Source organism: Staurois parvus, unplaced genomic scaffold (genome assembly GCF_062004578.1).
Source record: "Staurois parvus isolate SC_StPar_1 unplaced genomic scaffold, SC_StPar_1.0 ptg000719l, whole genome shotgun sequence".
NCBI lineage: Eukaryota > Metazoa > Chordata > Amphibia > Anura > Ranidae > Staurois > Staurois parvus.
In genome coordinates, this window is record NW_028318515.1 from 725,341 (window position 1) to 737,325 (window position 11,985).

The 11,985-nt window shown below is 37.8% G+C and overlaps 1 protein-coding gene across 2 annotated transcripts in view; it reads left to right on the forward strand.

Moving 5' to 3' along the window:
- The window catches only part of ANKLE2 (ankyrin repeat and LEM domain containing 2), a 70,973-nt gene extending 59,333 nt beyond the window's left edge, over positions 1 to 11,640 (forward strand). For both annotated transcript variants that reach the window (XM_089653664.1, XM_089653663.1), the window contains exons 11-13: positions 344 to 923; positions 8,363 to 8,494; positions 8,598 to 11,640. In XM_089653664.1, coding sequence (XP_089509790.1) covers positions 344 to 923; positions 8,363 to 8,494; positions 8,598 to 8,829 — 944 coding nt within the window. In that variant the 3' untranslated portion in view covers positions 8,830 to 11,640. The remainder of the gene's footprint in view (positions 1 to 343; positions 924 to 8,362; positions 8,495 to 8,597) is intronic.
- The last annotated feature ends 345 nt before the right edge of the window (positions 11,641 to 11,985 follow it).

Sequence of the window (11,985 nt, forward strand, 5' to 3'; positions counted from 1 at the left end):
ACCTGCAAACACCCAAGTGCATGACAACAGGATTGTATCTGGAAATTTGTGTTGTGCATGTGCCCCCCCCCCATTGTCAACTTCTCAAATGCACACCACACTTTTCACATATTTATTTGTAAAAGATGTTGAAACCCATTTACCTTTTTCCTGCCACTTCACATTATGTGCCACTTTGTGTTGGTCTGTCACATAAAATCCCAATAAAATACATTTACGTTTTTGGTTGTAACATGACAAAATGTGGAAAACTTCAAAGGGTATGAGAATTTTTTCAAGGCACTGTAACAATGTGTGATCTGTAAATGCATTCTTTTAAAAGCATATATTTACATATTTACAGGAAAGAGTAAAAAGTGCTGCAATTCTGTTTCTGTGGGAGCATTCTTGGATGACGAGGAAGACATCAGTCTTGAAGAAATAAAAAACAGACAGAATACAGCACTGAAGAACAGCTTATATTTGGAGACAATTGCAGCGCCAGAATGCATAATGGACACTACACCAATACCCAGTAGTCCTCATAAAGAAGAATCCAAGCATAGTGACTGCAGGCATCAGCAGGAGTTTGAAAATAGGATGTTATCTCCAGTGTCCAACCTCTTGGCTGAGTTTGAAAAAATGTCATTGTCAGAACTGCAAGCAGATGAGGTATCCCATACAGGTGTGGCTGTAGAGAAGCAAGGTAAAATGACTGTTCATGATGCAGACATTGAATCTGAAAGCTCACTGATTAGGACAGAAAGTTCAGGTGTGTTGCGTGCTGGTGAAGCCCTTTCCAATATGAGCCTTTCAGGCAAACCAACACTGCGACACAACAGTGAGCTGCCACTCTCAAATTACTGTTCAGAATCTCCTGCTTCACAAGTAATTATGAAAACGCCATTAAAACACCAAAGTTACAGAGCAACATTTCTGGTTGGGTATGTATGCTATATCATGCTTTGAACTTTTAACAGCTTGCCTTTCAGCTTCATTTCACGATACAATGGCGTTAAATTGGTCTTCGAGTAATGTTTATATAAAATGACATCTAATTCACATAGACTTTTTTCTGTAATGATAAATGCCTGTCTTTCCTCTTGAACAGAGCTGTGTTGTTTTTTTTTTTTTTTTTCCTTTCATTAGCAAAAGATGCATGAAAATTGCCCTGAGCTTAATATGGTTGTAAAGGCAGACGATTCTCTACCTTATAAATTAATCCAAAAAGAGAATATTCCCTCTTTTTTTTCAACTACCTATGTGTGCAACAACAAAAAAATCCCCATATATTTCTAAACGTGAACTACCAGAAAATCATAAAGTCCAAAGTCCCAATAATCAAAACAAAATCATAAAAGTCCAGTGTCTCAATAATCAAAATAATGAAACCAAAAAGTTATGAATCTTGCAACGTTGATTGTGTTCAGTGAATTATGTGAAAAACCTCAAAGAAAAAGAAACTCACAATAGTGCATTACCGTAATAAAATCAGAAGAGAAAAAAAAAAAAATAAAAAAAAAAATTATCTTATATATATACGCTTACATGCACACACAAATGTGTATCATAGAATTGTGCCACACTAAGTGATAGTGAAAACCTTCCAAACAATTAATAAAAATACTTGTGCTCAAAAAACTCTGAAATCCTGAAGTGAAACATTCAGTGAAATTGCTATCCACACGTGACACTTCTAGTGAGTAAGGCAAATATACCCTTACCAACCGTAGAGAAAAACCACGCCTTTATAATATATTTAGTAGAAATCCTCCAAAAGAACTTTCTCCTCCTCTCCTCCTTGCACTTATTGTCAGGGTGATGTTATAATGCCATCCACTTTCACAGGTCTGTAATCATGGTTTTACCAGGCTCCAGTATAATAAATATTTGCCATGATATACCTCCATGTATTTAAAGTAGCATTTTAATAAATCTTCTTACATAAAAATATGCGATTAGAACAGAAAACCCCACTTAATGGGGATTACCAGGCAGTTCCCCCAGTTTTCCAGGCAGTTCATACACAGGTATCCAGCGATTCCCCAACAAAGATGGCCGCTGTAACACTTCCGGTTCCTGTTTCTTACGTATGACGTCACTTCCTGCTGACGCGTTTCGTCACTTCCGGGACTTAATCATAAGAGAGAGAGACGTCCTGACACCTTGGCCACAATAAATACCACTCCTCAATTGACTGATGATACTCCGATCGCCATATTGAAAGAGGGAAACATCGCCCTTACTAAACCGCACAGCCGACAAACAGGAAATACACTCCCTATGCAATCAACAAATTAGGAGCATACCCAGTAAAACCGCATACAATATAGCGACCATATCTTAATAATCTAAAATACAAAAATTACATTTTAACTAGACATAATTACACATTAAATTAATAAAACATTAATAAAAACATTATTTTATTTAATATCCCCTACTTTATATATATCTCCTGGGACCCATGTCATATACTAAACTCTATTTAAACTGGTGTCTACACTTAGCACCCCCCACTGGTCATAATAAATATTACCATCTCAACAAAAAAATAAATATTCTCATAAATTACACATGGAAATATAATTCATTATAAATAAAAATTACTTATCTTTTAACCTAAAAAAGCTAGGAGAATATTAGTTTTAAAATATTTATAAAATAAACTAAAATAAATTAAAATAAAATCAGACATTTTATTTATTAAAAATTAGAAATAAAACAATTAAGATCTAAATCCACATTTAATCCTCTAGGTCTAAGAGTTCTTAATTGAAATATCCAGAATGTTTCATTTTGTGACAAAATTTTAATTTTATCACTACCTCTCCAGTGAGCTTCTATGGAATCAATCCCACAGAATTTCAGGGACCCCGGATCACAATTGTGGACGTCCCTGAAATGTCTGGAGAGACAATGGTCTTTTTTACCTTTTCTAATATTGTTAACATGTTCGCTCAATCTTTTGTGAAGGGGTCTTGACGTTCTGCCCACATATTGTAAGTGGCATGAACATTCTAATAAATAAGTAACAAATGTTGAATTACAAGAAATAAACTTTTTTATTTCAAAACTCTTTCCTGTATTTTGGGAGGTAAAATCCTTAATAGATCTGCTATTAATACCTGTTGTTTTGCATATAGAACACTTTTTACAGGGGTAGAAACCTTTAAGATTGAACATATTTATCTTCTTTTTTCTGGGGGGAGAAATGACATTTTTTACTAAAATATCCCTTAAATTGTTTGTTCTCCTATAGATAAAAATAGGTTTTTCCGGTATTACCTGGCCCAAAACTCTATCCTTTTTAATAATTGGCCAGTGTTTGTTAAAGATAGATTCTATTTCTTTGTATTGGCAATTATATCTAGATATAAACGCATAATCCACCCTTTTATTTTTCTCTTTTGTTTGTTTAGATTGATAGCTAACTTTTTGATCTCCAATATAATTTTTACTAATTTCAAATCTAATATTTTCTAACTTAATGGGGTCATTCTCTACCTTAATGCGTTCTATGCATTAAGGTTAAAACACTTTGGGGCTGGTTGAGGAAATGGCGCCACTTAGAACACAGAGGACATTCTTGTCCATTACTTTATTCTGTGCCCGCAAATCTATATTACGCTATTGGAAAAAGTCTGAAGCCCCATCTCTGTCGTTTTGGAAAAGTATAATTAAAAACCCCTGCACACCTAAGGGTACAACAAATCTTAAAGCTTAAGCACAATTTTTCAACTTTGACATGTTAGCAAAACCGTACATATCATCACACCAACTTCATGCATCCAGGTGGATTATACCTTGGTTTTTTTTTTTTAGGACAAATTGGGCTTTCATTTGGTGGTAAATGGTAATGGATATCTCCTGATTTTTTTATTTATTTTTATTATTAACCACTTGCCTTCCAGGCACTTGTACCCCCTTCCTACCCAGGCCAATTTTCAGCTTTCAGCGTAGTTGCACTTTGAATGACAATTTCGCGGTCATGTAACATTGTACCCATATGAAATTTTTTTTTTTTTTAAATTTTCACACAAATAGAGTTTTCTTTTGGTGGTATTTAATCACGGCTGGTTGTTTTATTTTTTGCACTATAAGCAAAAAAAGAGCAAATTTTCTATTATAAAATTTTGCAAACAGGTAATTTTTCTCCTTCACTGATGTGCGTTGATGAGGCAGCACTGATGGGCACTTATAGGCGGCACTGATGGGTACTGATGAGGTGGCACAGATAGGCAGCACTGGTGGGCACTGATGATGCTGCACTGATAAGCAACAATGATGGACACTGATGAGGCAGCACTGATGAATCTGTACTGATGAGCAACAATAATGGGCACTGATGGGTGGCACTGAGTGGGGGCACTGCTGGGCACTTGTGGGCGGCACTGCGACAGCATGACCAAAGTGCAGCCAATAACCAGCAACTGCATTTACTGTTGATCTGCTGTGTCATTGGACACAGCTGATCACGTGGTAAAAGACCGCTGTGATTGGCCTTTTACCACATCACATGATCTGCTGTGTCCGTAAGACACAGCGATCACGGAGATCGGCGGGGACGTGCAGGAAGCCGCATTCTGGGAGGACGTCATATGACTCCGTTCCAGAACTGGACAACCACGCTGTAGCCATCATTGAGCTATAGCGCAGTTGGCAAGTGGTTAACCATTAGCCGCCCGGCCAATGGCCGTTTGGCGGCTTCAATTGTGTCCCTGCATTCCGGGTGCACGCCATTTGGCGTGCTCCCGCACATGCGCCGTTTGCGCTAATGCAGAGCGGCGCAGCAGCGGGATCTGTCACGGGCCGTGCACCTCGGACACGGCCGATGACAGATCCGAGTACCGGCTCCCGTTGCTGGTACCATGTGACCTGCTGTGACCAATCACAGCAGGTCACATGACAGTTGTATACAATGGATGGCTTCATTCATGATGCCATCCATTGTATACTAGTGCCTAGCTGTGAATGGTCACAGCTAATCACATGCACATGTCATGTGATTAGCTGTGACCAAATCACAGCTAAGCACAAAAAAAAAAAAAGCTGAATGAATCGATTTCATTCAGGTAAATGCTTGCTTATAGCAAAGTAATTCTTTGCTATAAGCAAACTGTGTAAAAAAAAAAAAAATAAATACTGATCACTTCCCCAAAGTAGTGCAATGTTACTATGGTAACATTGCACTACTTTGGTCAAAGTAAAATATGAAAAAAAAAATCTTAAAAAAAATGTAATAAATTAAATATAATAAAAAAATAAAAAAAATTTAAAAAATATATATATATATTTTTTTCATACTGTCACCAGTCAGTGTCCCTGTTTACCGCCATGCCAGTTATATGATGACGCTGTACTGCACTGGTGACAGTATGTAAAAAAAAAATAGTGAAAATAATTTTTTTAATTTTTTCATTTTCCGAAAAATTATGACAAAAAAATACAACTTCAAAAAACTCGCCATGCCTCTTATGAAGTACGTCGCACTGTCTACTCTGCAAAAAGGGGTCATTTGGGGGATATCTGTACTGTTCTGACATTCTTGGACCTCAAGAAATTAGATTGGCCGTCAGTACTTCAGGATTGATCAATATTCAGATCTATACCATAGTTTGTGAACTCTATAACTTTCCTACAAACTAAAAAATACATCCGAATTTGGGTTATTTTCACCAAAGACATGTAGCAGAATACATCTCGGCCTAAATTTATGAAGAACAATTATTTATTTGTAAACTTTTATAACAGAAACAAAGAAAAATGTTTTTTTTTCAAAATTTTTGGGTCTTTTTTTGTTAATTTAGCAAAAAATAAACACCCCAGCGGTCATTAAACACCACCAAAAGAAAGCTCTAGTTGTGTGAAGAAAATGATAAAATTTTAGTTTGGGTACAGTGTTGTATGACCGCGCAATTGTCATTCAAAGTGTGAGAGCGCTGAAACCTGAAAACTGGCCTGGGCAGGAAGGTGTAAAATTGCACGGTATTGAAACGGTTAAAGGAAAGCCTACAATTTAAATTAAAAAAAATAATTTTTTTTTTCTTTCACTATTTTGGGTCAATTTCTTGCTACTACCATAACCAACCACCAAAGAACAACCCAAAATAATGTATCCTTCTCCTGTCGATCACAGCAATGCCACATATGTGCATGTTGTTGCTTGTACCCATAGAACTGTCCATAAACAATAGTGCGCATTTTCCTTTTTTGTTTTTTTTTTTCATTATATCCGGTCATTAACTGACACTGATACTAATTTAAAAAAATAAATACTGACCTTGACTCAGACACCAACCCTGGCACTGACCTAGATCAAACCTTGATCTAGATATTTTATTTAATTTATTTTTTTTTTACAAACACTTTTTTTCTCTTTCTCTCTGAAAGGACAGACAGAGATACAATGTAGCAGGGGACCGAAGACGAGGAGGATCCGTTCTGCTCTGTGCAAAACCAATTGCACAGAGCAGGTATGACATTGCTTAGAAACACAAAATTAGCTTTAGAGTCACTTAAATACGCAGTCTCCTGCATCTGTTCTGTTGTTCAAATGCAGGTCTTTATCTGCATACGTTTATTCTGGTTAATTAATGCAAAGTATTGAAGCAGGAGGGTTGGTATGACAGATGGGGCAGCTAGTATGTTTGTTTTTCTTTCTTGTTCATTGAGCAAACCAGGCATTCTTAGACTGATTATACTGCCGCCTATAGGAGAAATGAATGAGAACAAAGGAAGTCCAATCGGCTGCACTCTAAACAATACACTTTATTGAACCAAGATAAAACCGATACAGACAGTGGAAATACAGTGGTAGACTGGCAGGTCATGCATCTGACCCCACCCCAGGTGACATCAATGATGTCACATGGTGCAGGGTCACTTGGGTGATGTCCCCGGGTTGCCCTGCCCCTTACATATTTAAGAACTGTCAAACCACCGGAGCAGGCAGAAGGCTGGAAGCCTTGTCAAAGACCATGTCCTGTCTTTTTGTGAATGAGTACCCCACACTCATTCACATGGGGGGGATCTGGGGGTCCCGATAAGCCCCCTGCCCGCAGACCCCCACAACCACCGGCCACGGTTGTGGGGAAGAGGCCCCCCCCGCCCCAGAGCACCCCCCCTCCCATGTTGACGGCATGTGGCCTGGTATGATTTAGAAGGGGCGCTCGTTCCACCCACCCATCTTTCCTAACCCGTCGTACTGCATGCTCGGATAAGGCTCTGGTGTGGATTTTAGGGGGGGACCTTCACGCCATATTTTTTTTTTTTTTTTTTTTTTTTTATGTTGGTGTGGGAGTTCCATTCAAAACTTGGTACTGATGGGAGGGGGGGCCCCACACCGTTTTTTTTTATTATGGTGCCGGGTTTTAAATTTCATTACCGCTCTTTTTTTCTTCACTTTAGCTCAGAAATTCAGCTGTCACTTTCCCCCAGCTAACAGAAAGTTTTCTTTTAGTTTATTTCCCGAGTTGAGAAACAATGTTTCCTTTTAGTTTCTTAAAAGAAACAAAGTTTACGTTAACTCCAGGGAAAGTGACAGCTAATTCTGTGAGCTTTAGTTAAGAAAAAAAAAAGCCGTCAATTGCATTTAAAAATCAGCATTGACATACACTTCGTATTGCGAAAATAATTTGTAAATCGAGGCATTATTTTCCATCGATTTTCATTCGTAAACCGAAAATTACGTTAACCGAGTTGTTTGTAAACCGAGGTATTACTGAAATTCCTTTTGTAATTACAGATGGTTCCGTAAGGATGGTACACAGCTTCGGGCTTTAAGCCAATCAGGCAGCTCTTTGAGCTGCAGGCAATTCCAAGTTTTTTTGTGTTTCTGGTTCATGCAGCCTTTGCTGCTACATAGAGCACCTGCTGTTGGACTGCTTTTGAACTTCCCAACAGTCTTCAATGTTATCCCAATGGAAGAAATGCAAGAAAAATTGTAAGAGATGTAAAAAAAATCCTTTTTTGAGTCCATTGAGTGGACACATTCTCCTCCTCCTGTTTTTCATGCTGTCAGTACTACTTTGGCAACATAAAATAACCCAGCCCAAAATCATCATGCCTCAGATTTTTGCAGTGTCCATTTCTACTATAGGCTGCAGGATTACCCATCGCTCTAAGGATTCCTATGCCTCTCAGTGGATTCCAAGAAAATGTTTTTATGATGCATACAAAATGTTTTTTTTTTTTCCTTTATGTAGACTTGGCACACAGTGTTTTTTTATTTAAAGCTAAAGTTTTTACTTGCTATGCAAAGCTAAAGCTTTTACTTGCTAGAGTATTTGCCAAGTAGCATGCTCAGTTGTAATAAATGTACTAATTTCCTATTCTGTTTTCGCAAGCTGTAGATGTTGCATAATTATCTTTCCCATTTCAGGAAGGAGCCTTCCAAACTAGACAGTGATGTTTTAGCAGCTGTGGAAAAGGTGGAAATTGATGCTCAGACATACCCCAGTGTTTCTAGGTGGATTACAGATGTTCTGTCTTACTCCAATATAGAACGACAAAGGTATTGTGAAATCAGTTTTTTATTTTTAGTCTTTTGTTAATTGTGCATTTTGCTAATAGTTTTATCAGCTGACGAGTGCATTTTTTCTTGTACTGTCTTATAGTTGGCCAAGCCCTGCTGTCTTATCAGGAAGAAACAAGTCTCAAACCTGTAGCTCTAACTCCCCGGGTGGCCTTGGCTATTCTACTCCTGGGCGGAGCAGCCCCATTCCAGGGAGTCCTGGGAAATATGTGAACACATCTGATTATAGCAGTCCAGGAAGGTACAGCCCAGCATATGCCAGCCACATTCAACTGCTGCGAATACGCCAGTTCTCTGATCACTCATCCCTTTAGAATGTGCTTTTATCCTTCTTGTTTTTAAGCTGAGGCAATCAACCTGGGGCTGTAAAGATGAGAGAAAAGACTTAAAGGGAATTTGTCAGGATGACTACCGATCACAGCTAAGACTTCTGTCCGGCATTAACCATTGCTCATCTCTAGAAACAGTACTAGTTCTTGGAGCAGTCACTTCATTATGCACATTGCTGCAAAGTCTGTGCTGACATGTTCCCTTTAATTGACACCGTATAAAGAAGCAGATGCCCTTCATGCTTGAGCATCTGTCACAGATGGAATCTACCGCAAGTATGAACCAGGTGGCGAGTAATCCTTTTCACCTTATTGCCATGAAAAAACTTAAATTGTATTGTTTTAAACTTTGATGTTTTAAAACAAAAAACTGTAGTAGTCACAGTCAGGAAATTTGCCAACCACATTGGCGTGTCTGTTAGCTGAATACTTTATTATTTGTGCCAGTGTAGCACTCAGCAATAACTTGGAGTGTGTACCCATGTGCGTAGGGAACTCTGTGTTGTCCCTCTTTTGAAGGTGTTAATGCTAAATACCAAGTCCATTGATTCCCACTTACATGTATCTAATAATGGTCAAGTGCAGATACAATGATTTATTGGCCTCTTTTAAATTCTTATGTTGTATTTTTAAAATATTATGCCATTTTCATAAGTAAAAGCATTTTCTGATCTTTTAACGTTGACGAATGGGTTGTAAAGAACATGTTTAAATGTTGGACACTGACACGTGTTAGTATTTACAGGGTTGTTTTATTCCATATATTGTCCGGTGTTTCAGTACCTAACACTGGAAATGTTATACTGTCCTTTTTTTTTTTTTTTTAAATAACTGAAATTTTGCAAATGAACAAATCGACTTCCAAAGCATTCTGTATTAACCTGAAATTGTGATGATAATGTTGTATATTGACCTGCTTTTTTAAGCTGAAGGAGCAGGCATGAGGTGCTTGTAAATTTACTAAAGAGACTGTTGGGGGGTGACTTTGCTGCAGGTATGAAATGCACTTCTTATCCACAGCAGTCTAGTCTTTCAAACCCTTCTTTTACAGCCAAATCTCAAGCTATTATGACAGGCAACACAATGCTCCAACATGACATGTATAGTTGGTAGTTTGGCCTGCACCCTTACATTCCTTTGTGGCTCATCCTGTTGGGCAGCCTTGCTAGCCAGTAGGATGTGCTGGTATAAAGGTATGGGCAAGCTTTAGTGCTGTCAGAAAGTACAAATACTTTGCCTGTCAGAGCCGCTGAGAATTGTCTGGAACACAAAGGTTTTGAAGGCTGCCCTATTGTTTGTGCAGCACCTGAAACCTGCCGAATTTGTGTTTTTGTTCCCCTGACAATCAGGTTTTTATTTTTCTCCTCATCAACATACAAACTGCAAACTAATAAAGGGTCTTCACCCTCAGCTTTTTTGACAAGGCTGTACTAAAAGCTGAAAAAACAAGTAAAGATGAGCACATAGACAATGAATAATGTGGTCATGGATAGAGTAACTACAATTAAAATGTGTACAAAAGATCTCTTTTGGGTTTGACTTACTGTTGGTTGATTGGTGTAGCCAGTGTGATTGCTTACTTTTTTTTTCCTGTCTATTAAACTACTGCTGCAGTTTTCTTCACCAAGTTGTACACTGCTGCTCCATGCCTTGGGCATTGGATTATTGTGCAGTTGGCTTAAATAACCAACTTGCAAACATTTTTACATTCAAACAAGCTTCTACTAGGTCTGTAAAGGCATTTTACAAAAATGACCACTAATCTTTTAATGTGGGGATTCTGCAGCAAAGTTTGTTTTTAGGTCAGTTTTTTTGTTGGCTTTTCTGTCACTGAACTCTTCATCTTGTAATATTCAGAAATTGCACTACTTTTTTCATGTTTAGCAAGCATTTTTGCTAAGCTGCTGCAACACAGGGTTTTTAGTACAGTATTTTTTTAATTTTCGTATTAATTCATGGCAGTTTGTGGTACTGAATGCATCACCCAGCCATTGGGCTAAATTTTGCACAGTTGTCTCATAGGAACATAACAAATACCTAGACACATCATAGTGGCACGTGCTACTTTGCCTGTGGGACATTGCCCAAAGTAGAATGCTAAATGGAACTTGGTACTGGAGAGTCAAATTTATGAAAAACAGGAGCTTATATTGCTATTTCACAGTCCAATTTTAATGTGTTTGTTTGCTATGGACTACAGTTCTATGTTTACTTTAGTCAGGCTAAATCTTGATAATATATTAATGATCTCTATTACAAATGTACTTGTTGGTATGCATGGATCTACAGATGCAGAGCCTAATCATAGGACAAAGTCCTTTAGCATTTGTCAAGGCTTCTCTTCTATCTACAGCTGTTGGGTTTGGTGGATTGTAGCATTCTTTTCCCATAATGGGAAAGGACAATGCCCCAAAAAAGAGTCTATGTACATGTCCTTAAAGGCACCAGTCTTCCAGCTGCAAAAAAAGGAGCACGTAAATGCATTCACAACCTGTACTGCTGTTCTGAGACAATGGAGAAGTTTGTTATTGTGGTATGATGCCCTAGTTCCCTCCTACCTGTTGGCTAACAGATTTAGAGTACTGTATTCTATTAATATACATATGCCATATTTTAATAATTCCAACCAAAAGTGGTATGTTTAATTCTTGGTATCATTGGAATTATCTGACTTTGTGTGTGTTTTAAACTGTTCTGTCTGAACTGTCAAATATTTATGGTTCTTTAAAAAAAAAAAAAAAAAAAAAAAAGTTGTGCTGGTTAATAAAGCAAATGTGCACATGTCGGCTTATGATATATTACTTGTGTTAAGGTCTGTTCTGCTGTATAAGCACAGTAGAGGTTGCAAAGAAGTCTTGGTGAAGGAGCTGTATTGTACATGTAGTTACCATTTTAGGGCTCTAATGATAACATTCTTGTCCAGTGCAACACTTGCTGAAACAAAGCCAATTTTTTAATTGCAGCGGGACATTGTGTAAAATAGTATATGCCTGTATTCTATTTTTAAATACTTTCAATTTTGTATTTTATGGTTGAATCTTGTTTCTATTAATTTCAGGGCATGGCAAGGTTGATGATCATTCGGTGTATTTTTTGCCATCTATTTCCCATGGGGGGGGGGGGGGGGGAGATTTACCTTCA